At 36.7% G+C, this 27760-nt stretch overlaps 1 protein-coding gene across 1 annotated transcript; it reads left to right on the top strand.

Moving 5' to 3' along the window:
- CCDC126 (coiled-coil domain containing 126) lies at nucleotides 1-27346 on the top strand. The gene is made up of 3 exons (XM_006911995.3): nucleotides 1-244; nucleotides 13076-13476; nucleotides 26457-27346. Exons 2-3 carry the CDS (start codon nucleotides 13239-13241, stop codon nucleotides 26639-26641), a joined length of 423 nt encoding a protein of 140 aa, XP_006912057.1. The 5' UTR covers nucleotides 1-244; nucleotides 13076-13238; the 3' UTR covers nucleotides 26642-27346.
- Nucleotides 27347-27760: the final 414 nt, after the last annotated feature.

A 27760-nucleotide genomic window follows, 5' to 3' on the forward strand; every position in this document is an offset into this window, starting at 1 on the left:
CCGGCCGGGCCAGGAGGCCAGGAGGCGGAGCGGAAGCTGAGTGCGAGGGACGAGAAGAGTAAAATCTCTATAAGCTGGAAAACCAACCTCGTCCCTAATTCCCAGCCCCGGCCTTTCTCCATCCCGACCTGGAGGCTGCTTCGCGAGCGCGGGACGCAGCTGACGCCCTCTAATTCGCTTTCGCTGCGCCGCCCCAGCTCCGGCGCCCGTTGGCGGCGGCAGTGACGGGAAGCCCACTGTCAAGGTAATGGGGAGGGTTCGAGAGAGAAGCACGGGGTGGCGGCGTTGCAGCCCGTGGGACCCGCGCCACTCGCGAGAACCGAGCGTGGCTCCGGCTGCGTGATCCGAGCGGAGCGGGATCCGGTCCCGCGGCCCCTGGCGCGGGGGAGCGACGGACCCGAGCTGCGGGGATGGAGTGCCCGCGCTGCAGCCACCCTCGCTTCTTTCTGCATTTGACAGCTCAGCTCTGCTCTACTTTGAGAGAAAGTCAAATGCCCTCTTTTTTAATTTCCTCTTCAAAACTCAGTTCCTGGGTGACTGATAAGGATGAACCGAAACTGCTTATACTCTCGCAAGCGGTATTAAGAGTGGCTCAGGCAGCCTGGGTTTCAGTCCTGATCGTCACTCGCTCTCTGGCTTTGTGACCTTGGTTAATTAAAGGCTCTAAACCTGAGTTTTGTCATCGACTAAATGGAGATAAAATACACACCTTTAAGTTGTTAGAACAAGAAATAATATGCTTACAACGCCACTAATTCTTCATTTGACCAAAAATCTTTAGAATACGATACTTTCACTAGCTATACCGAAGTAACCTCTGGATTTGTGTTTTTCTTTCTTTAATTATTAGCACCCTAGGTTGTGTGTTCTTTGCTTTATACTGCATTCACCTGAAACCTAAACAAGGAATTCTTTAAAATATGCTGTCTTCTTAATTTCCGCTGTTTTAAGATGGCTGAGAATGTTAGGAAATTGATGACTCTGCTTTTCTGTGGATCAGCTTTAGAGATACATGCAAGGACTTACTATATCCCTCCCCCCGCCCCCCCGCATCTGCTGTGTCCTTTGCGGGATCCTTAGAGAAGCTTAAGTGTTTGTTTTGGCAGAGTAAGCATCTGAGGTGTTCTGCAGTCCCGACCTGAGGCTTCACCGCTTTTCCAACTTCATCTTTCAACTCTGTATCAACTTTTTTCTACCCCTCTACTTTTTCCCACTGGTTAGTAATTTTCTCCCTTTGGGATTTGTTTCCAAGTTGTAGTTTTTGTTCTTACGACAAACTGAATGAATGTAATAAATGATTTGAAACAGTTCACATTAACCCCAATTCTTTAGTTTCGGTTCTTGCACTGTGTCTCCCTGAATTTTATTGACATTGGTGATGAGTTTTTCTTCAAGGAAATTTTTGTATTCCTTAGCTGAATTTATTTTCACTTAAAATGTCTGTTTTGTACTACTTTGAGTTCAAACACTATTGTATAATATGTGAAATAACATGTCCTGAGTAATGCTATTTTTGACTGTACAGTTATGGCCAGGAAAAGCCAGTGGGGCCTGATGAATTTTCTGTCATGTCTTTAGTGACAGATGCATTTAAAAGAAATATTTAAGAAAAGAAGGAAAAATCTAATGAATGTGTTTCATAAGGATAACAGAGCCAGCGAGTAATTATGTGGAAAACTTACTTAAACCATGGGAGATGGCATATACACATAAAAATTTCTGATTCATTTTAAAACGTGTGGCAAAAATACTTGTTTTGAAGAAAAATGTCTATGTTGGTGTTATTTACTGCAATGACTATGGAAATAGGAGACCTTGGTTCTTGTCCTAGCCGTGTAACCTTGGATTCCTTTGTGGTCCTCAATTTCCTCATTTCTAAAATAGTGAATTAGTCTGATTCCAAGGACTCTTCTAGCTTCGACTTTCAATGATAAGGGTTTTTTGATGTTCTTTTTAATGTGGAAAAAATGGATGTAAACCCTTTTAGTCATTTATTTGTATCTTACGGGTACATTTCCACTTGAAAGAGGGGGATACACATGAAAGAACTGGAAAGACGCCACCATCTCTACTGACCAGTTCATCCTTCTTTTTCGTGAGCAGCACACGCCTTCTCTGCATTTTTGGCATGCTTGCTTCTCTTCCTCCTTACTCTGTATTTTCTTTTACTCTGTAGCATCAGTTTGCCTATTATGCCTGCTTTGTAACTAGTTTGTCAATACCTTAGTCTAACTCCATTGTTTCTTTTTGCGAATTCTTTCCTTTTATGTTCCTACTCCCAACATCCTGGTTTACTTAGGGCCCTGTTTTTGGTGAGGCTTCAGGCAAAGGTGCCCAAAGCCTCCGTTTAGCTAGCTGTGGTGGGGTCATGTGGCACAAAACATGATTGGCTGACGCTGTGGGCAGGTCAGACTCTGTGACTGAAATATCTAGTGCTGCAAAATATATTTTAGATTAAACTTTTACTATGGCATAGTGATTAAGTAGTTTCCCTTTTGCCTTAACACTTTATATTCTCATTCTGACTTACTTTACCCATTTTCTTTTATCTGTATACTCTTCAGGGCTATTGTCTTCTCTTCCCTCTCCCAAATATGCCATCTAAAAATGACTTAATATCTTGAGAGATGATATTTCTGTGTATTTCTGGAATTTTAGTGTAGCTTCTCTCAGGCAGTTCACATTTTAAATCTTAGACCTAATTAGGAGTGGATAGCTGTGTCCTCCGTTCAATTCCCCCCCTCCCCAGATATTGGCCTCAGGCAATATTATGTAGAGAAAACATTTTAGGAATGGGTCTTTTCCCCTGAAATTATATTCCGAGCTCAAGCCTGTGGAAGGACTTATTACTGAGTCTTTTGGAGAGAACTTTATGAACCTCTGAGGTCTGGTGAACATACTATGTCTTTTTGTAATAAATATCTGCTTTTCTAGTTGTAAATTCCTCAGGAGTTTAATAGGCAGTATTTCTTGTAGCACCTTTGGCTGAGTGAGAGTGTCTCTGCTTGCTAGTTGCTACTATTGGTATTGATGTTTCTTTTAGCTGTAGTCATACAGTAGAAGAAGCAGAACGCTGAATAAATGCAAAAATAGAATTTGAAGGAGAGATTTTTAAGGTAGAATTAGCCATCCATGAATGTTTTTAAAGTTGCTGTTGCAATGTTTACATAAAAATACAAGGAAGCATTTCAAGACAGGCAGTGTGAAATGCAGTGTTTTTAAAATCTTTGATTGCAGTCATAGCAAGAGTCTTTTTATATCAAGACTCCATAGATGTATAACTGTGTGCTTGTGTGCAACTGTGTATGAAAAAATATGTATGCATACACATATATATTAAGTTGAAAAAAAAGTTTTGGTGCTTAATTTCCCTTCCATTTGTTTGATGTTGAGTGGTCATTAATCCTTTTTGTGCTTCATTTTATGTTTAACATGAGAATATCCTACTTCAGGTAGTCACTGATTCTGTCTTTATTTGTCCCTAATAGTAATGTTGGACTAATATATTTGCCCTGGCTAAGGAGAAACCATTGAAAAATTGCTTAAATATCTAGTTGTTTGCATGTTTGCTATTTGACACATTCATAATAGAATTCTGAACAGATCTTTGCAGATTTCGAACAGATCTTTGGAGATTTATGTGTTTTGCAAATTGAGGTGGAGACATTAAGGACTGTAATAAATATAAAAATTAAGAAAAAGATTTCCCCATGTTCTTTGTTTTTTCCTACGTTTGCGTTCTCTAACAGGGAATATTTTAGAGTTTGAAAAAATTGTGTTTAAAATGCTTAATAATCGTAAGTTAACATGCTTACGATTAGTCTAGGCGGACTGCTACCTAGACTTTATTTGATATTCCATCTCGCCACAGTCCACTTCATGTTAGAAAATCTAATAAGAATATATTTTTCTCTGTAAAGATCACCATATCAGATCATTACTGTTCCTGTATATTACTAAACAGTGAAATGCTATTCTCATAAAGGGGACACAAAGCTTTCTTTGCTCATGGGTTTCCTTCTGTGCACTTTGATTTCTCCACACTAGGCCAGGCCATGCTGGCAATTAGGATCCTCCTCATTCCCATCGGTTTGTACTGAGGAGGCTAAGAATAAGGAATTTACTGCCTGTTCCCAAGTTCTGGTCAGAAAAGCATTCTAAGGGTTTTAGTTGGAAGGAGATTGGAACCAGAGTTTGTATTTCCTGTTCTTTCTCGGATCAGACCTGCTTAGAGGGCCTTGCTTGACTTATACCTCATGAAGACGCCTTAGACATTCTCACATCGCCCTGTTTATTTTCTCCACAGGCTGAAATTAGGTTGTTTCTGTGTTTCCTTGTTTATTGTCCTACTCCTACTAAAGCATAATCTCTAGAAGAACAAGAATCCTGTCTTGTTTCACCTTTCACATCTGTGGTTTCTGGCACATAGAAGGTGCTTTAATAACTATTGTGAATGGATAAGTGATCATGTGAATGAATAAACCAAGTTCTTTCACGCTTTAAATGAAACTGCACGTAAAGGTTGTGTCTGAGCCTGGGCCTTTGTGTATCCTCCCCCCCGCCCAACCAGTTTTTTTTTTTCCCTGGAAATGTGTTCTTATCATTGTGTTTGCTGATCATAGTGATGGTGTCTACATCCAGAAGACCTTGTGTTTAACTTTGTTTTACTTCATATTTTTTCTATTGTAGTTTTGTGCCTAGGTTAAAAAAAAACTAAGATCTAAGATTTCTTAAATTCTCTAGTAGTGACTTTGTAATACTTCGATTATGTGATTAAAGCATATTTAAAACTTTAATGTGCCAACTTGATAATTTAGTGAATAGTCCAAGTTACAGATCTTCAGAATTTTAGGATCATTGCCTTAAACTGCCATTACTGTTTGTTAGTTACATTCTTTTAAAGCAAAAATGAACAGGCTTCATTTAATTTTACAATTCATTCAGTATTTACAAACATGTCTTTCTAGTGAAGGTATGGGAGTAAGAAAAACCTAAATAATGATTTAAGGCATGCGTTGTGGACCAAGACAGCTTCTGCCACTAACGGATTTTCTCATTTTAGGCAAAACACTTAACATTTCTGGGCTTTAGTTTCTTCATCTGAAATGTGAGGGATTGGACTGTATTTCTTCTCGGGTTCTTCCAGGCCAGAAATGGAAATTTGAAGATACTTTAATTTTAACTCAAAATTCCATCTCCTCTGCCCCTCTGCACCCAAAAAACATTGCAAGGAGATCACATTGCTGCTTGGGAGAAGGTGGGGTTAGGCTCAGGGATGTGTTTAAAGTAACTGTAAGACATCTCTGCTGATCATTCACCAGGCTCTGTGGGGTTGTGTCAACAGCATGTGCATGTTAGTCTTGCCTCTCAGGGACCTGGGATTTAAGGAGACAGGCTCACACATGATTGGTTGATACGATGTGTAAAATCAGTTGTTATATTGTGCTATGAGAGACAATCTAAGGTAATGAGGTTTTGAAATCCTTCTCGCTCAGGTAACATTTAAAAAGATTATCTAGTCTCATTTTGGGTGATTTGGAAGACAAGCTGTTACTCATCACCGTCATGCTGTTATGTCATCTTTTAGGACTGGGTAATTAATACTTCAGTGACTGCAGGCATACAGATATCACTTTATTGTGCTTTGCAGATATAGCGTTTTCATCAACATCGAGACAAAATCCTCTACCAGCAAAAAGATTACAACTTGATAAAGGCTAAGATGATGGTTAGCATTTTTCAGCAAGAAGGTATTTTTAAATTACATTTGTACACTTAATAGACCGCAGTATAGTATAAACATGTGCACTGAGAAACCAAAAAATTTGTGTGATTCTCTGTGTAGTGATACTCACTTTATTGTGGTTGTTTAGAACTGAACCCACAGTATCTCTGAGGCATACCTGTAGTATTTCATGTTGGCCACAAATTCTGAGTAGAAATTTTTTCAAGCCTGAAGCCTCTTTGTTAGCTGACTGTTACTGACTGACTGAGAGGATGTAAGGAAACATGTAAGATATATTGTTACTATTGGATGACAGTGAGAAAACTGGCTTGATTGGGGGAGATATTTTTTGTGATTAATGAGAAATAAATTTGGTCTCTGGGAACTGAATTATGGAGGACCATGAGAGTTAATCAGAGAAGTTTTATTTGGGTCTAATAAAACATCACGAGTATTAACTCAAGTTATACAAGTTATTAAGAATTAACTGGCATTGCTGAATAAGCGTCTGATGTTAATTATAATAAGGGTTAATATTTATTGAGTAGGGTGAGGTGTCATTTACCCTCACCAGGATTAGGAAGAGACTGTTGACAATCAGGACATCAGGGTTTAGGGAGACAAAATAACTCGCTCAAGGATTTAAAGATGGACTGTGTAATTTCATATGGAGAATGATGGAGTGCTTTGAGGCTGGAGGTGTGGTAGGAGTGGGAGTGCTACTTTCTGAAGAGGTGATGTTCGAACTAGGATGAAAGGAACAAGGCACGGGAAGAGCTTATACAGCAGGGGAATAGCAGCATATAGACCCTGAGGTCAAAGAATTTGGTGTTTTCGTCTGGTGTGGCCAAAGCACCATGAGCAAGGGGGAAGTGGTGTGTGATTAAGACAGAGAAATAAAAGTAGAAGTCAGATTATGCAGGGCCTCCTGGATTGTGGTAGACTTTTCATTGTATTTTAAGTGCAGTGGGAAATTGTCGAAGAGTTGTTAAGCAGGCGAGTGATATGACTTGATGTGTGTGTGAGTATGGTAAAAAATACATAACCATAAAATGTACCATGTTAGCCATTTTAAGTGTATATAGTTCAGTAGCATTAAATACAGTCACATTGTCATACAACCGTCACCACTGTACTTCTCCAGAACTTTTTCATCATTCCAGAATGGACGTCTGCACCCTAATCTTTAAACCACAGCTCTCTATTCTCCTACCTCCCCAGCTCTTGGTATCCAGCATTCTACTTTTTGTCTCTGTGTATCTGACGATTGTAGCTACCTATATCAGTGGAATCATACCATATTTGTCCTTTTGTGCCTGTCTTATTTAATTTAACTTATTATAATATCTTTAAGGTTCGTCCATGTTGTAGCTTGTAGTTTGTATCGGAATTTTATTCCCTTTTAAGGCTGAATAATAATCCTTTATATGTATATAGCACATTTTTTTTATCTGCTCATCTATTGATGAACACTTAGGTTGTTTCCACTTTTGGCTATTGTGAATAATGCTGCAATGACCATGGCTATACAAGTATCTCTTTTGAGTCCTTGCTTTCAGTTCTTTTGTGATTATACCCAGAAGCAGAATTGCTGGATCATATGATAATTCCGTACCATTTCACATTCCCACAAGCAATGCATAAGAGTTTCAATTTTTGCATATCCACACCAACAGTTCTTTTTTTTTTAATAGCTTGTGCGGGAGGAACAAACTTCCCTCTACCCTCAGGGTTCTTCTGGCTGGTCTAATAAATAGACATGAAACAGATTAGCAAGAGAAAACAACCAAATTTAATACATACATATATATGGGAGCCCCATATACATGAAAGTCAGAGACCCCGCATGCAAGAGAGGTTTGGAGATAGAAAGGGACATTGGGTATATAAGACATCCTGAGCTAGGGATGATTTAAGGTGCCCTGGGGTCTTCAAAGGGTCATTGCAGGATGGTAAGAAAAGCAGGTACTTAAGTGGAAATTTGTCCTGCCCTGTAGATGTGTTGAAAGAGAGGAACCCCATATACATGAAAGTCAGAGACCCCGCATGCAAGAGAGGTTTGGAGATAGAAAGGGACATTGGGTATATAAGACATCCTGAGCTAGGGATGATTTAAGGTGCCTTGGGGTTTTCAAAGGGTCATTACAGGATGGTAAGAAAAGCAGGTACTTAAGTGGAAATTTGTCCTGCCCTGTAGATGTGTTGAAAGAGGTTTACTCTGATAATCTCTTATTCTGGGAAAGGCCACTAATTCAAGTTTTTCTAGGTAGTTAAAAGGGAGGGGCAGAATTTTCTCTTGAGCCTGAAGCTAAAATTGTCCTTAGCTCAAAACTATGCATACCACAGCAGCACATCTTGTGGGGAACTCGTAATGAACCCCACAAGCTGTAAGAAAAATACTTTTTCCTCTACCTTCTTATGTTCAGTGTCTGTGCTCTGTAAATTAAATTGACAAAAGACATTAACAGGAAAAAAAGATTTGTTTCATATACAAATGAAGGGCCTCACAGAAATGAAAACTCTTAAGAAGCAGTTAGGCCTCAGAGTTTATATATAATTTAAACAAAGAGCCATAAATTGTGGAGATGTGACAAGGCAAAGGGAAAGGAGTTTGAGCTCCTAGGGGCAGTAAATTGTGGGAAGGTAAATATATGGGGGAAACCAATGGAAAATAAGGGTTGTTTTAGTAAGATGTGTTTGTACAGATTTGACTTAACATTAACTCCACTTTCTCATGGGAAATTCATGTCTTGCTTTAAGGTAGGAAGGCGGGCAGGGAGTCCTTGCATCTACTGTTTCTCAGTTATCCTCAGGTCAAAATCCTTATATGAAAGTGGGAAATTTTGCTGTGGCATACTCTGATGCCCTTCATAGGCATTCTAACAGATGTTAAGTGGTATTTCATTGTGGTTTTAATTTGTATTTCCCTAATGATCAGTGATTAGAGCATGTCTTCATGTGCTTATTGGCCATTTGCATCTCTCCTTTGGAGAAATGTTCAAAATGTGACTATTCGAATCATGACTTTTGTTTTTGAAAGAACATTTTGGCTGTAGTGAGGACAATGGCTTGAAATGGGGTTGAAGAGGAATTGGGAAACCACTTGAGAAGCAGCTGCAGGGATCCAGTTGGAGATAGTGGTACTTGGACTACAGTCTGTTGCCCTCCTTCAGGTCTAGTACTCTACAGATTCTTCAATTTAATTGTGTCTCCATGCCTTACTTCTACCTTTGGGCCATATAGACTGTAATACCTTTTATAATTTCTGCAGTTGAGTGAGACCTTTCCCCTGGGAATCCTAAAAATATTCCATAACCTATCTTAGGTCCACATAATAATAATGATGAAGGTGATGATGGTTTTATTTTTGCTTTTAAAAACTCCCCTGCTGTTACTGTAACAGGGCAAAACTTTTTAAAAAATGACTTTCCTTTTGCCTTCATTCAAATCGGCCTTGTGTAGTCTAATAGCACCATGACTCACTTGCTTCTTTCCTTATCTTTCCACCTTTGCACATGCTATACAAACACTTACTTAATCGGTAAGCCCTTAGGTTAGCATCAACAGCCTTAGGTCTATTGACCACAGAAAAAATTTCTGTCAAACTAAAGATAACGTTTTGACCTCAGTTGTATTTCAGCTCCAGACTCATGAAGGCAGAACGACCCCACTGGCATCTGCTCGAAACCAGATGGACCGGCGCTATGACTGACATCAGGACCTGATGCAGTGTTCAGCTGCCTCCTACCCTAGGCCTGACCAATCAGTAGAGTCCACGACCCCAACTCCCTTAGCAACCGTGACTAATGAGTTTTCCCCTGTATAACCTGTGCCCTAGAGCAGTGGTCCCCAACCTTTTTGGAACTAAGGACCAGTGCTCCTATGAGAATCTAATGCCTGATGAGCTGAGGTGGTGATGCTAGCACTGGGGAGCGGCTGCAAATACAGATGAAGCTTCGCTTGCTCTCCTGCCGCTCACCTCCTGCTGTGTGGCCTGGTTTCTAACAGGCTGCAAACTAGTATCAGTCCATGGCCCAGGGGTTGGGGGCCCCTGCCCTAGAGGCCATCGAGGAGGCAGGTCTTTGAGTGCTAGTGCACCTGTGTCTTCAGCATGGCGCCATTTCCTTAAATAAACTTTTACTTTCTTTGCTGCAAACCCTTGCTGGTATCTTGTTTGGCTTTTATGAGCACAGGCAAAACAAACCCCTTTATTTTGGTAACATTACTTATGATGAATTTGAAGTTTGTTTTCCTTTTTTTCTTTAAAAAATTTTTCAAATACATTTGACATTCAATATTATTTTATACTGGTATAGAATAGTAGTTAGACATTTATGTAATTTACAAAGTGATTCCCCCTGATAACTCTCATACCCACCTGGCATCATACATAGTTATTACAATATTATTGACTATATTCTCTATAGTACTTTGCATCCTTGTGACTGTTTTATAACTACCCATTTTTTCTTCTTAATCCCCTCACTTTTTTCACCCAGTCCCTCAAACCCCCTCCTGTCTGGCAACCATCAGTTAGTTCTCTGTATCTATGAGTCTGTTTCTGTTTTGTATGTTTATTTATTTTGATTTTTAGATTCTACATGTAAGTGAAATAAGGTATTTGCCTTTGACTTATTTCACTTAGCATAATACTCTCTAGGTCCATCCATGTTGTTGTAAATGGTTAAGATTTTATTCTTTTTTTATGGCCAAGTAATATTCTATTGTATATACGTACCACATCATATTTATCCGATGGTCCATTGATGGGCACTTAGGTTGCCTCCATATCTTGGCTATTGTAAATAATGCTGCAGTGAACATAGAAGTTTGTATATATTTTCGAATTAGTGTTTTGAATTTCTTTGGTTAAATACCCAAAAGTGGAATTGCTGGGTCTTAAGGTAGTTCTATTTTTAATTTTTGAGGAAACTCCGTACTGTTTTCCATAGTTAGTATACCAGTTTGCAATCCCACCAACAGTGCATGAGGGTTGGTATACCAATTTGCAATCCCACCAACAGTGCATGAGGGTTCCCTTTTCTCGACATCCTTGCCAACGCATTGATTTATTGATGATAGCCATTCTAACAATTGTGAAGTGTGATATCTCATTGTGATTTTATGCATTTTTCTGATGATTAGTGATATTGAGCATCTTTTCATGTCTCTTGGCCATATGTATATTTTTAGAGAAATGTCTGTTCAAGTCCTCTGCCCATTTTTAAATTGGGTTGTTTATTTTTTTTGGTGTTAAGTTGTATGACTTCTTTATAAATTTTGAATATTAACCCCTAATTGGATGTATCATTGACGAATATCTTCTCCCATTCAGGAGATTGTCTTTTCGTTTAGTCGATGGTTTTCTTTCCTGTGCAAAAACTTTTTAGTTTGATGTATTTCCATTTGTTTATTTTTTCTTTTGTGTCCCTTGCTTGAAGAATTATATCAGAAAAACGTATTACTAAGAGCAATGTCAGAGAGTTTACTGCCTATGTTTTCTCCCAGGAGTTTTGTGGTTTGAGGTCTTACATTTAAGTCTTTAATCCATTTTGAGTTTATTCTTATATACGGTATAAGACAGTGGTCTAGTTTTTGCATATATCTGTCCAGTTTTCCCAACCCCGTTTACTGAATATACTGTCTTTATCCCATTGTGTATAGTTGGAGAAGATGCTTGATAGGATTTCAGTTTTCTTAAATTTATTGAGACTTGTTTTGTGGCCTAATGTGGTCTATTTTGGAAAACGTTCCATGTGCACTTAAAAAGAATGTATATTCTGCTGCGTTGGGGCTAAATGCTCTAAAAATATCAATTTAAATCCATCTGGTTTAATGCGTCCCAGAATTTATTAGAAGTGTATCAGGGATTGGGTGGCAATGTGGGAGAAAGGAATGGGACAGGTGAATTGGCAGGGCAGAAGATCCTCCACTTTACATGCACACACACATCTACTAGAGAATCTTTGATTGTCTGCGTTTTGTATTTTGATATTTTATATAAGATTTAAAAAAGTTTTGAGAGCACCTGTGCTATAAAACAAATTTCTAGGGCAGAATCATAGCTTCCCTGGTGCCTACCATATATGCTGGCTCAGTAAATGTTTGTTGAAATTGATCGAATGCTCTGCAGAGTTTACTTTAATTAATACTATATTTATTTCTAGTCTTATCTTTGTATTGTATTTCATTATGTGATTATACCCTATTAAGTGGATTAAAATTGGTACGTTTTATTTGCCCATAGTACAGGAAGTTAAAAGTTCTTAAGGATTATTTTTATTAAACTGTGAAATGCACTTTTTGACTCTAGGTGTATTTCTAACGTAAAGAATTTTATTTCGTTAGAGTTTTTTAAATTAAACTTATTGGGGATAACATTGGCTAATAACATTGTATAGGTTTCAAGTGTACAATTCTGTAATACATCATCTGTATATTGTGTTATGTGCTTATCACCTAAATCTAGTTTCCTTCTGTCACCATATATTTGACCCCCTTTACCCTCTTCAGCCTTTTCCCACACTTTGAGTTTTCTTCACGGGACACTTTGGTGATTCACAGACTTTATTACTTTTCATGTCTTTCTAGATTCTGTGATTGTCATCACCTTTCTCTTTTTTAAAAAAATTGAAGTATAACTTTTTCATTTTCCCTTAAATCATAAAAATATATACCTGCATCATTTAAAGTTTAGAATTGTGAATTTGGAAATATAAAAAAGATTATTAACAAGTTTTAACACTTGTCATTATGTCTGGTATAAACGTAGATGTATAGACTTGGAAATTATGTTATTTTTCACCTTAGATTGGCTGCTTCTTAAGATTATCTTTTTGCCATTAGTAATATTTTCTAGTGATATTTTTAAATATTGACACATTATTTATATTGTAGGATTTTTTTTTTTCAGAGAGGCATTTGGTTTTGTAATCTGTTTCACCTTTCCTTATATCTGACTTTCATTGTGGCATCTATCTTTTTTGAGTGGGAGGAGTAGTTTTTAGATATTTGGGCTGGTGACCTGTATTTGAATAGATGGAGATTTCCTATAAATCTTGTATCCAGAGTTTTAGTTACAAACGACAAGGAGTCATTTAAAGAATTTTGTGACTGGTGGCATTTTTTTTCAGATATTTTGAATTGTCATTTATTTCTAATTTGAATTTTTGAAGATCTTTGTAAATGAGATGGATGGAGGACCTGGAAGCTTGCTTAGTGGTGGAGAAAGTTGGCAAAGAAGATGATATAGTTCCAAATCAGAACTATTTAAAGAATTTCTTCTTAAATCTGTCATTGTCTATTCTGTTACTGATATAGGTTATGACTAATCACCTTTTTTCTTCTCAGTTTTACAGAGTTAACTGGAGGTGGGAGGCAACTTTGCTGAAGATGAAGAATATACAATATTAAAGGAGAAGGAGGAAATTTTTTCTTTTTTCTTTCAAAAGGATTGTTTGGTGGCTTGACTCTAGTTATCAGTTTTCAGCCGAGTCTGTTTGCTTCATCCGAAATGATTTTTACAATCTCAAGAAAAAGTATGTCCCAGAAATTGAGTTTACTATTGCTTATATTTGGACTCATTTGGGGGTTGATGTTACTCCACTATACTTTTCAACAACCAAGACATCAAAGCAGTGTCAAGTTACGTGAACAAATACTAGATTTAAGCAAAAGATACGTTAAAGCTTTAGCAGAGGAAAATAAGAACACAATGGATGTCGAGAGTGGCGCTTCGATGGCAGGATACGGTAAGATAACTGTAGAATATTTCTAGTTTTCCTCTTCGACCTATCCCCATTTAAAGATAGTCATGGAACTTCAACACATTACTTCCTGCCTCGATGTATTGAAAAGTGGAAATAATATGATAAATATTCATATACTCATCAACTAGATGTAATGGTTATTATCATTTTGCAATATTTGTTTTGTCTAATTTTTGGAGAATATTTAAATTATAGAAATTATGATATTTTACTGCTAGATATTTCCATATGTATATCTAAAAAATGACCTTTTTCTACATAATTAGAATACTATTATCATACTTTGTTCATGTTTACATTTTCCCAATTATCCCAATATAGACCACAATTATGTAACATCTCTTAATTCCTACCTCTGTCTCCAGTGTTGTTTATTGCCATTCGCCCTTTCACATCCCCGGTTCCTGCTCTGTTTTAAGTTCTGTATGCATGACATGTTCTCTCTTGCTTTTAAGACTTAAACAAGAGAGAAGAGAGAAAACATGTGTTTTTTTGTGTTCTGTTGTTGAACACAATGGTTTTTTTAAAGTTATTTGTATTTAAAGAACTGAAATTTGTTACGATTCTTATAATAAAAAGTTCTTCCAACCCCCAATAGTCCTCACTTTTCCCATTTCTCATTTTAAATTATTTAATCTGATTTACTTAGTGATTACCTTTATACCTCTAAATAACATGCTCTATGAGTTACTTCTTGATTTTTCAGTTATAGGTGTAATCTGTTAACGTCTCATTATGTAAGATGAGGGTTCAGCTTTCTTTATTACCCAAAATTGCATCCTGCTTTCCAGCTCCATGCTGCTTTCACACACACATGAACTTCTGGTCCTGCCATTTTCCCATGATAATTTTGATTAAAACAGTGTTCATGTTTGCAGTATTATTACTGTGTTAATGGTTTCCATTACTGAGCCATATAGTACATTATGATTACTTTTCCTTTTTTGTACAACTTTATTTTGCCCTCTAGAATTAATAAGCATCGATTTGTTTCTTTACCTAGTTTTCCACACCAGTTCCCCCAAAGTTGTTTAAATCTCCTCTCAGTATATTCAGACATATTAGTTATTTGGTAATTTTCTTTATCTTGAAGAAATCTTTCTCAAGCCTTCTGATCTGCTTTGATCTGGGCTGTTTCTTCCCTAGGCTTGCGGTGGTGAATTGTTCTAGGATCTCACTCCACCATCATCCTGGGGATTCCCTTTTCCCCTCTCTCTCTCGTGTCGGATCTCCTGTTTTCTAGAATCCTGTGGTTTCTTCTTTATTGGTTACTCCTTCATTTTAGGGGAACAGATCCTCTGGTAGTTTTTAGAAATATACAAGGGAGGTCAAAGTTTTGAGTCCTTGTGTGTCTGAAAAGTTCTCTCCCTCAGCACCCCTCACCAGCACACTTATGCTTAATTGAAAGTTTAGGTATAGAATCCTAGTTTAGAAATAGTTTTCCCTTGGATTTTGAAGGCTTTGTTCTTTTTTCTTTCCCCTTCTTTAGCTTCCAGTGTTCTTATTGAGAGTCTAATGCTGTTTTAATTCATCCTTTATATGTGACTTATTTTTTTGGAAGCTTATGAAATTTTTGTCCCATACCGTTCTGAAACTTCTCAATGCTGTTAGGTCTGTGTATAGAGTACATGAGCTGGACCTCAGTGGGTACTTTAAATCCTGAAAAACTTATATTCTTTAATTCTGGAATATTTTTTCTAAATTATATATTTGATTTCTTTCTCCCCATTGTTTTCATTCTTTTTTGAAATCTGTTATTCCGCATTTAGGCCCTCTGAACTGTTTTCCTTTATTAACTCTTCTAGTTTCCATCTTTTTGTCATTTTGCTTTATTTTTTTGAGATATTTCTTCAGCCTTATTTTTTACCTCTTTATAAAGTTTTTTATTTTGTCTCTTGTATTTTTAACTTCTGTGAGTTCTTTTTTGTTTTTCTCTAAGGTTATCAATGATAGCTTTTCTGAAGTCTTCTTCCATTTTTTCCAAATATGTCTGGTGATCCTTAGCCTTTTGAGGCTTTTTAAAAGAGTGAGACACTAAAAGCTTCGTAGGAAGTGTTTAGTTGTTGAGTGGTATGCACTACAGGATGATCTGGCTGGAACATTTTCTTGGGAGTATTCTTATTATTTGTAATGACTTCTGATGCCAGCTACCTGGAGTAAGACCAAATTTCACAAGTTAAGGCATAATCCTCCACCATACTGCTCTTACTTCAGACACAAGTCATAAATTTGGGAATCCTCAGGTCACCCTTACTTCTGACCAGCTGGGTAAAAATTTAAGAGTTTCCACTACCCCCCATGTTTCATAATTCACTATTGGCTCACAGAACTCACTTGAAGCACAATACTTACAATTACAGTTTTATTATAGCAGGAAGAAAATCAGAACCAGCCAAAGAGGGAGACGCATAGGGCAAGGTCTGAGAAGGTTCTAAATGTAAAATTTCTGCTCTCTTCTCTCCTAGAATCAGGACATACTACCCTTCTGGCACATCAGTGTGTGAGAATATTTAGAGTATTGGCAACCAGGGAAGCTCACCTGAGCATCGGTGTCCAGAGTTTTTATTGTGGTTTCATTGTGTAGGTGTGATCGACTCTATCACTGGCCACGTGGTTGAACTCAGTTTCCAGCCCTTCTATTTGATGTTGACCAAAAAGCCCTAACTCTGTAATCACGTGGTTGCTCTTTTTGGCAAGACTAGCTTCCATCCTGCATCATCTCATTATCACAAACTATCTAAGGGCCCGGTCTGAGACACTTTATTAATATAAACTATCAGGTGTCGCCCGTTGGGTCCACCATGAATAACAAAGGCACTCTTATCATTCAGAAAATCCTAAATGCCCAGGCCCGGGACAAAGGCCAGCCAAATTCTTTATTATACAATATCAGTGTCTATTTTGGGGGGATATTCCACATATCAGTGTATTTAGGTTTTTCTTCTTGAGCTGGGCAAATTCCCTTGAGAAAGACTTCCAATCTCTTGCTGGAGAATATAGGCCTCCAGGTGTCCTGGGATCTGAATGAAAGGAAAAGGCTATGGGAGGAGGGGTAGCCTCAGTACTACGATGTAAACTTTCACTCTCTTCCCCAGTTTTCAGTGTGGTACCCAGGTTTTCAAACTACTATACTGGCTTCAGAAAATCTGAGATTTTTCTGCAATGGTGGGGGGTAGTAGCTGTTGCCCAGTTTCGGAGTGGTATAAAGAATTTAGGAATCGTATTATTATTTTGTAGATAAAATGTCATTGAATCCTTCTGTTTTTAGTTGCTTCTTTATCCGTTTTTATTGGTATCCAATGTAACCATTCCTGGGCCTTGAGGGTGAGGTTCTGAATCATTTCTTGGTTTTTCTTCTCTTTTAAGATCCAACTTTTTCAGGTCTACCAAGCCAGTAAACATTCATCTGCTTTCCAGCTTCTGGTGTTTTGTTGCTTTTGTGGCCTCTCTTGTTACCTTTGGCTTCATGGATTTATGCTTAAAAAAAAGAAAAAGAGAAAAAAGCACTTTTATTGTTTTTGCGGTGTATTCAGAGTCAGCGGAGGTTAAATGCCTTTGTTCAGTTTACCATCTTTATCTGGGAATGCCCTGGACACTATCTATTTTTTCTTCTCTCTCTTAATGATGGTTTTTATGAAGTAATGAGGATCAAATTTAGATGGTTAGACATGAAGGAATTGGTATAAACTGAGATAGATCTACTTGTGGCAGATATAGATACAGAAATTATATCTTTTTTCATTCTGCTTAGTTCAAAGACACTGATAGAAGCAATAAAGAAGCAATTCTTTTAGAGCAAGAGAAGTTCTTAAAACCAAAATTCCTTCTACTTGAGCAAAATAACTGTGATATTTTAAATGATAGCTGTCTGTGCTATGCTGCCCAGCTGTGTATAACAACTCATTTTTAAACTAAAAAATGAGACCCATCTACACATGGTATTTTGTAAACTGGGTTTTAAAATTTAATATATGGTGGAGATATTTCTGTTAATTTATACCTACATTATTTAATGGCCACATGGTATTTAACCAATTCTCTGAAATGTTTTTTTACTTATTATTATAAAAACATTATGTTTATTATAAGCGTTCAGATATTACAGGAATATATGACATAGATAAGTAAAAATAGAGCAGAGAGAACGTCAGTTGATATGGCATATATGAGGGGTAGGATACTTTTTCGTAAAAGGCTAAATAGTAAATATTTCAGCTTTGTGGGTTATATGACCTCCATTGCAATAAGTAAGCATGGCTGTGTTCCAGTAAAACTTTATTTACAAAGATAGGCAGCCAACCAGCTGTAGTTTGCTATGGTCCAGTACACTGTTTTATTTTGAACAAAAATGAGACTGTACTGTGGATACGAGTTTGCAGCTTCTTTATTTTCACTTAATTACAGTGAATATCTTTCCATGTTATTACATACAGGTTTCTTTCATCCTTTTTAATGACATAATATTGTTTCATTTTATAACTATTCCCCTTCCCTCTTATTCTGTAATGATGGATAATTTGTTGCTAACTTCTTTTTGTGTGTTTGATTCATTGCTGCAGTGTGCGTGTGTGTGTGTGTGTATGTGTGTGTGTATGAAATATATTTGCGTGTGTGAGTATTTCATGTTTATGAATGTTTCAGAAGGATAGATTTTCTAGAAGTGGAATTTTTTGGTCAGGGATATGCATGTTAAATTTACTAGACATTTATCAGATTGCCCTCCAGAAAGGCTTTACCAGTATACGTTCCTACTGCCACTTTCTCACCAGTGTGAAAATGCCCGTTTCTCCACACTTCATCAATTCTATTTAGTTTCAGATGGCATCTACTTGTTTGCTTTTGTATTTCTTTGTTTATAGGAGAGGTTAAAAGATTATCTTGTTTGATGGGAGCCTAGATTTCCATCCTTGTGAGGCAATGATGGGACATGTACCCCCACCCCACGCTCCCATGGTACCAGTAGAGACCACGTGGAGAGCCAAAATTCCCACCTCCACATGGCAAAATGTGTGTCCATCCTCCCTCTGGGGTGAAGCCAGAGGAGACCTAGTGGAGAGTCAGGATTTTCATCATCGCCCAGTGGTAAGGAGGTCAGCCCCACCACAATGTCAAGAGCGCATGGGAATGTGGAACTGCCACCTCCATCCAGGAATGATGAGGACCTCGCCACCCTCAGGTGACAGTGAAGGCCAGGTAGGGAACCTAGACTTCTGCCTACACCTGGTAGTAACAAGGTGGCATCCCTCTGCCTTGCCACAGTGGTTTCAGAGAATATCACCTAAAATAGGAGATAAATAAGATCCACAATCTCATAATATGGAAATGTACAGGTTTCAAATATAAGTCACGTGTTATATGAAGAACAGGGAAAATCTCTACCTGAATTAAAAAAGACAATGACAGATATTAGAATTATCTTTTGAAAAAGATTTCAAAACAGTCATGATTAAAAATGCTTCGATAAGGAATTAATGAACACAAAGCAAATGAAAAAAGAGCATCAACAAAGAAACAGAAAACCTCAGCAGATAAATAGAAAATATAAAGAAAAAGCACATGGAAATTTTTGAGCTGAAAAATACAATAATTAAAATAAAAAGTTCATCAGATTAACTCAACAGCAGAAAGGAGAGGACAGAGGGAAAAATTAATGAACTGGAATATAAAACAATAATTACTCAATCTATACAACAGAGAGAAAAGTAGACTGGAAAAAAATAAACAGAGCTTCAGAGACCTGTGGGACTATAATAAAAGATGTAACATTTGTGTCGTTGGAGTTTTGGAAAAGAAGAGAATGAGGGCAGAACTGGAAAAGTACTCAAAAGAAATAATGGCTGCAAAATTCCCAAATTTGGCGGGAGACACAGACCTCAGATTCAAGAAACTGAGTGAACCCTGAGCAAGATAAACTCCAGAATTCATGCCAAGATACATTATAATTGAACTTCTGAAAAGTTAAAGAGCAACTAGAAAAAAAAGTCTTGAAAGTAACTAGAGAAAAATAACAAAGTAGAAAAACAATTCAAAAGACAGTGGATTTCTCATTAGAAACCATCATAGCCAGAAGGAAGTGGCAAAATATTTTTCAAATGCTGCAAGCAAAGAACTATCAAGCCAGAAATCTATACCCAGTGAAAACATCCTTCAGGAATGAAGAGAAGATCAAAGTTATGCTCAGATGAAGGACAAGAATTTGTCACAGCACGCCTGCTCTAAGAGTTGGCTAAAGGAATTCTTTAAACAGGCGAAGTGATTTAAGGAGGAACCTGGAATGCCAGGAAGGAAGGAATAACATGGTAAATAAAAATAAGGGTAATTCTGTAGGTTTCCTTTTTTTCTTGAGTTTTCCAAACTATGATGGTTGAAGCAAAAATTATAACACTGATGAAATTCAAAATGTACATAGAGGAAATATTCGAGGCAATATTTTATAATGGAATAGGGTAAAGAATGATGTATTAGGGCTTTCCAGATAAACAGCAGGGAGAGAGGTTGGTGGACTTTAAGAAATTGGCTTATACAGTTGTGGGGGTTGGAAAGTCCAAAATCTGTAGGGTAGACTGACAGACTGAAAATTCTGTCAAGAGCTGATGTTGTCCTGAGTCCAAGGGCAGTCATCTGGAGGCAGAATTGCTTTATATTCCGGGAACTTCAGTCTTTTTTCTTAAGGGTTTCAGCTGATTGGATGAGTTCTATGCACCTTATGTAAGTAAGCCTCTCTACTGAAAGTCTACTGATTTAAATGCTAGTCACACCTAAAAACTACCTTCACAGCAACAACTAGACTGGTGGATTTGTGTAGGTGCCTTAGCCTAGCTACGTTGACATATAAAGTGAACCATCACAGATGGTAAAGAGAGGTAAGATTATATATTTGTCAAATTAGTAAAATGGCTATGATATCTATATAATATACCTAGAGCAGCCACTAAAACTATATGAAGAGGTACATTTAGAAACACTACAGATCGATCAAAAAAGAATTCTAAAAAATATTCAAGTAATCTACAGGAAGGCAGGAAAAAGAAATCAGGGAAGTGAGAAACAGAACAAACAAAACAAAACAAAAAAATGAAATGACAGACTTAAGCCCTAATATATCATAATTAAATATAAATGTTCTAAAGGACATTGGCAGACTGGATTAAAAAAAGTGACCCATGTATGTGCTGTCAAATTTAATGATATTGGCTGGCTGAAAGTAAAAGGATGGGAAAAGATACAGTATACAAACAAGATAAGGAATGGCTTCATTAATATCAGTTAAAGTAGACTTTAGAGCAAAGAAAACCACCAAAATCAGAGAGAGACATTATATGATCATAAAAGGGTCAACCCACCCAGAAGAAATAACAATCCTAAATGTGTATCTATAAACTGAAAGAAGTAAAAGCAGAAATAGAGAAATCCACGATTACAGTGAGAACTTAAACACGCCTGTCCTCAGGAACCGTTAAACTACTAGACAGAAAATCTACAAGGATATAGAAGATCTAAGGAACACAGTCTAATCATGGAATCTTATTTACATATATAGAGGCTTTACCAACAACAGCAGAATACATGTTTTTTTTTAAGAGTCCATGGAATAGTCACCAAAATAATCATATGCTGGGCCTTAAAATAAATCTCAACAAATTTAAAAAACTCGAAATCATCCAGGATGTATTCTGTGACCATAGTGAACTCAAACTAGAAATTGGTAACGGAGATAATAAAATCTCCAAATAATTGGAAACTAAACAGACACTCTTCTAAATAATCTGTGGATCAGAGAGGAAGTCTCAAAGGAAATTTAAAAAATACATTGAATTGAATGAAAATGGAAATACAACATAGAAATTGTGGGTCACAGCAAAAGCAGTGCTGAGGGAAATTTAGAGTGCTAAGTGCATACTTGAGAAAAGAGAAGTCTCAAATCCATCATCTAAACTCCCATTTCCAGAACCTAGAAAAAGAAGAGCAAAACAAACTCAGAGCACTAAGAAGGAAGGAAATGTTCAAGAACAAAAATCAATGAAATCGAAAGAAAACAGTAGAGAATAATCAATGAAACAAAGAGCTTGTCCTTTGTAAGGGTCAAAAAAACCCCCCCAAAATGGACAGACTTCTAGCAAGACTGACAGAGAAGATAGAAATCGCCAGTATCAGCAATGAAAAAATGAGTGTCACTACAGACCATGCAGACATCAAAAAGGTAATGAGGGACTATCAACAGCTCTACGCACATAAATTTGATACCTTAGATGAAATGGATCGGCTCCTTGAAAACCACAAACTACCACACTCACTCTTTATGAATTAACATGAATAACCAAAAAACTATTAAGGAAATTGAATTTATAGTTTGCGAACTCCCAAAAAAGAAATCTTCAAGGCCAAATTGGTTTCACTGAGAATTCTATCAGAAGTTTAAGAATTAATGTCAATTCTACACAGTCTTTTCCAGAATATAGAAGAGGAGGGTACACATCCCAGTTCATTCTTTGAAGCTAGAATTGTATTTATACCAAAACCAGACAAAGTATAAGAAAGAGAAACTGCAGACCAGTTTTCCTCATGAATATAGATGTGAAAATCCTTAAGAAATATTAGCCAACAGAATTTGGCGACATATACAAAGAACTAAACACCATGACCAAGTGACATTTTTTCTAGGGATGCAAGGCTGATTCAATTTTCAAAAATCAATCAATATAATTCACTATACTAGCAGGCTAATGAGAAGGAGGAGGGTATTACTATAAAAGGACCAACATCGAGATCCTTGTGGTAATGGAAAAATTCTGCATCTTTATCAATGTCAGTATCCTGGTTATGATGTTGAGTGTGTTTTTGCAAGATATTAGTATTGAGGGATACTCGGTACAGGAATTTCTGCATTTATTATTTCTTACGACTATATATGTAAATCTCCAATTATCTCAAAATAAAATTATCAAAAAAAAAAAATCCAAAACAAAACTCTAAACCAAACCTGTAAAATGAATAGTTCTTAGAATATTCTGTCTCCTAAAGGAAAGTCAATCTCAGAATACCTATTAGAAGTTAATTTTGATGCGGCTATTTAAAACGTAGCTTATTTATGATTTATATTGTTTAGTCAAATCCATTATCTAGTTTTTCTTTTTTTTGCTTAAGAAAAATTAGACTTATTTTATGCTCCAAAGCACTTAATTTGTATTTAAAGTTTGATGGGAACATATACTGATCCACTTAAGAGATCAGTATGTGCCTTGCAGTTTTAAGTAGGGAAGTAATAAAATATTTGTTGAATAACATAATTTATTCAGCACTCAAAGGGAGACAGTAGTTATATTAGAAATGTAAAAGTAAACTGTACATTTATATAGGGTTTATGAGGTTTTTAAAACCACTTTTAAAGCCTAACTACTCTTTTTTCTCCGATATTTAAATGATTTCATATTTTTAAGAAATCATTTTTGTTTTATTGCTAGCTTCAGAAAACTCTACAGTGGGTAATTCACTTTGATAATTAAGAAGTGATTTCTAAGTTTTCTTCCTTGTACCATTAAGCTGATGTTAGTGGTGGTAAAGTATCAATTTGAATTTGTAAAATATTAGTAAGGAAAAGTTTTTCATTTATACAATGCATTAAACACTTTTATGTTTTATTTTCATTAGTCATTTTATTACATTTTACTGCAGTTTTGTTCTTTCTTGTATATATACACGGCTATCTTTATATCTGCCTCTTATATACAACAGATTTGAGGCAGTTCACATTATGAATAAAAACAATAAAACCTACTGAGATATAAATAAGAGATAAATCAAGACAGAATCATAAGTATGGCGTCCATGAAGGCAAGTATACTTGCTGTTTGTGCTGGGCCTGTGGCTGGTTGCCTTTTCTCTATTCTGTTTTATATCTCAAGGGAGGGTGATGCCAGGAGGTGAGTGATTCCAGTAGGTGGCTTTTTGCAAGTTCCCACATCAGCTAGCTTCTGCCTACTTTCAGTCAATGGGAGACAGTGGCACAGTTTTGGAAAGTAGGAGGAAGGGAAATGCGAGGGTGTTTTTCTCTCTCTCTGCCTTAGGTAGTATCTCCTTTGTAGCGTCAGACTTGTTTTACACTAGGTATCCTTGGACTTGGACTCTGGTAACATAGCTGCTTTTTTTCTATGTTCCATAGGCCTTGGGATGGTAGTGGCTTCCTGCTGTGCCTCATAATCCCTGATTACGTTATAGTATAGTTAGAATCTTTTAGTATCCAAAATCTTTTGTATATTTAATAACATGGTACCCTGCTTTTGATTTTTGTGTACTGTAAAATAATCGTGTACTGTGAAATAATCAAGTGGGCTAGGTACTGTTTTTATAGTATTTATGTTCTTATGTGGCTTTGTAATTTTTTCCATTCTTTTCTGTTCTTTTTTCCCCCCTTAAGCTATTTGATTTCTTCTCCCAGAATGGGAAGCATAAAGCAGAAATAGAGCAACCTTAAATGGTTTTATTTTCTAAATCGGATCTTCACATCAATCTCAAAAATGGCACCACCTACCAAACACATGAATCAGACATACAGCAGATGTTCTTTTCAAACATTTGTTGAGTGTCCGCTGTGTGATGAAGCATCGAGCTAGGTACCTGAGAGTAAAAGGATGGATAGGATCTGGAATCCACTTTCAAGTTGCTTTCCGGGGTTCTGAACAGGCGCCCATGGCAGGGAAGGAGTTCTTTTTTTATTAAAAGTAGCACCTTCAGTGATAGGGTTTTATGGGGGAAGTGCTGCCATAAATATATAGTCCCATGAAACATGAACATAAAATTAGATTATGAATCTAGAGAAGGGAGTTTTGGTATATTTATTTATTTATTTTTCCCCTCTTTAATTCCTCCTCTCCACCCCACACTTCTACCCCTGACCTATGGATGTTGCTGTTTCCCCTTAAGAACTGGATCTCTGAAGGTGGGGTGTCTCCTCCCACACGCTGGTGGCGTGCACCCGGGGCCTGGTGCACCCGGGATATGGTCCATGGCTCCACCTGGGCGCAAGACCAGGACTTTCTGTGTGTAAAGCAGATGTGCTAACCACTACACTATGGAGCCACCCCCGAGTTTTGGTATATTTAAAAGAATCTCAAGTTCAGGAAACTTTAGTCCTGGTTTTTCAGCTAATTTTATACCATGGAACACGGTAGTTAAAAATATCTTAGTCTTTTGTAATATTTTATTTAAACAATTGATTTTAGAAAATTTGAGTGGGAATATTTAATGATAATTTAGAATATTGTTAAAGTTGTCATATTATTTGTTTCTCATTAATCCCAAATTTTCCTTTAATTGCTATTCTTAACCCTGACTCCAATCAATGATTAAGCTACTTTTATAATCCATGTCACACCCCAGGTTGGTGTCAAACCTCCTAGGACTTTAGCTTCATTTTGGTAAGGCCCCTTACCCTAGTCTTTTCTAACTAGCCTTCTCTGGCCTAGATTGCTTCCTCTTCTCACAGGAAGTGACCGCCAGGAGTAAACAGGGATCCAGCAGTTACCTGTTAGTCTTGTTGCTGAAAGATTTAAAAAATATTTAATTCTCTCCTATTTACCAGATACTATTATAACTCTTGGTTGAAAGGTCTTAATAAAGAAATATCTCCTCTCCTGGGCTTTTGTTTCGCAACTTTTCAATCTATAGAAAGTTAGGGAAAATTGCATGGTAAATATATATCTTTCATGTAGACTCACCATTTGTTAAAAAATTTTCTACATTTGTTTTTATCTTCTCTGTACAAATATATGTGCTTTTTGGGGGGTACCATTTAAATGAAATTGTATGTATCATGTCATTTCATCGCTAAATACTTTTTGTCAAAGGTTTTTTTCTTGTCCTTTTTTTCGTTGTACATTCCTACTAAACTAGACTATGTAAGTGCTCATGATGAACGATGCCAGAAGATACACTGCCTGGGAAATCTCATTCTTCCATGAGTGGACTTTCTCCAAGTAAAGTTTTTCCTCACTTTCTATTACATTCTTTTCTTGTCGTTTGTTTTATTTTCAGAGCATTTTCTAACCACCTTCTATTACCACCACCCTCACTACTCCTTTCTGGTGTCTTTTTTTCCATCTTTCAGTAAGATATCTCTCTCTCTCTCTCTTCTCTCCCCCCCCCCCCCCCTCCCTACACACACACACACACACACACACACCCCTACCTATCTATCCACACACACACACATTTTGGTAAAATATAACAAAATTTGCCATTCTAACCATTTTTAAGTGTACAGTTCAGTGGCACTAATTATTTTTGCAGTGTTGCACAGCCATCGGGACTAACTTTCCAAACCTTGAATCACTTTAGACAAGAATCTGTAACCATTAAGCAGTAACTCTCCATTCCCCCTTCTGCTGGCCCTTGGTAACCTCTAATCCACTTTGTTTCTATATTTTTGTCCCTTCTAGATAGTCCATATCATTTTCTGTATGAAATTTAAGCCAGAACTAGTAGTATCTCTACAGCACGAATCAGGTTCCTGGCAGCTACCCTAGATCCTAGGCTCCCCCATACCTCAGCCCGTGGAAGTTCCAGGATTCTTGTTTCTGCTCTTCATTGACTTTCATAGCTCAGTTACTGGCTTTTCCTTAGCTGCCTAGACCACAGTGATCTTTACGAACTGCTGAAGAAACGCAAGGTGAACAGGTTCCTCACAGAGGGACCAGCTTTTGAACCAGACTTTAAATCTGTTTTATTGCACTAGAAAAGTGAGAGCTTCCCCATTTATAACTCTGAAATTCCTTTAAGAAACTCTAAATGTGATGCTTTTGATTAAAATAATTAGGCCTTTCCTGTTTGTGGTATGAGTGCTTTCTCCTCAGTATATTTTCTTTCAGATGACAATAATGGTTCACTTTTATCCTCAGACTATAAAAACACAAATGTTAAGTGCTCTTCCAATGTTTAACATCGTGTATTCTGATTTTTCCCCCTAGCGGATCTAAAAAGAACAATTGCTGTCCTTCTGGATGACATTTTACAACGCTTAGTAAAGCTAGAGAACAAAGTTGACTACATTGTTGTGAACGCCTCAGCAACCAACACTACCAATGGTACTAGTGGGAATCTGGTGCCAGTAACCACAAATAAAAGGATAAATGCATCAGGCAGCATCAGATAGCAGTTGGCGATCACCTCGTGCTGCTACATCCACCATGGAGTGCATCCCATGACAGAAAAGCTTTTAAATCGCTGACTAGGATAGAGTAATACTTTATAATAAAAGCTCTACACATTTTCAAGGAATCTGGATTCATGGAACTCTAACTCTGTATATAAATTTTAAGTTATTAGTTTGCGTGCAGGCAAGTCTCTTCAATGCTGTACTATATCCTTAAAGGGAATTTAGTAACATGGTCGATGTAGTGAGCAGGTAGGTGATCTTTGTATAAATCTTTTATTTGCAATCGAGCTGAAACAAAAACATTGAAAGATGTGGATTCGTTTCTATAAAATATTTATTTAAATATATAACATGTTTTTCAGACAAGTGGAGAAAGTTGTTATTGAATCATTCTGTCATTTGTTCTCAATATGTATAACCGTTAGACTAATACTTTAGAGAATGTGCTTACTTCCAGTACTAGGTTTTGTTACTGAGACTATGAGCAGAGTAAAGAAGTATAATGTTGAAATAATGTTTTGAAATAATGACCCAAAGAATGTCTTCATTTGCACTATCCTTCGGAATAACTGGAGGTTAATTATTGTATATTTTTAAAAATTACATTTGTATGAGTATAATCTTGAAATGGGTAGTAGCCACTGTCTGTAACCTATTCTAAACATTGGAACAGTTAAATAACATTAAAATAGTAATCTCTAATCTTATACGTAACATTTTCTTATATATATTCTGAAGAATAAAAGATTTTTATGACGAGATTAAAAATAAAACAGTATAGTTATTCATGATTTTTCACATACGTGAATGTTAATTTAAAATTTTAACCCTTTGAGTGTCTATGCTGTCAGGAAAGCACATTATTTCCATATTTGGGTAATTTTTATTATGTTGTCCGGGTGGGGGAGATTGAGATATTTGTGAGAATGGGGTTCTTACAGACGTTAGCCAGATGTATAGGTGTATAAAGGTATTTGTGCTGCATTAAATTGCTTGGAAAATGTTAACGTTATATAAGAGTATCCTCCTTTATGAAATTTTGGATTTAAAAGATATGTTAGATATTCATTTTACATAATGACCACTTAAAAATAATGAAGAACACTTAAGATATAA

Source organism: Pteropus alecto, unplaced genomic scaffold (assembly GCF_000325575.1).
Source record: "Pteropus alecto unplaced genomic scaffold, ASM32557v1 scaffold21, whole genome shotgun sequence".
Lineage (NCBI taxonomy): Eukaryota > Metazoa > Chordata > Mammalia > Chiroptera > Pteropodidae > Pteropus > Pteropus alecto.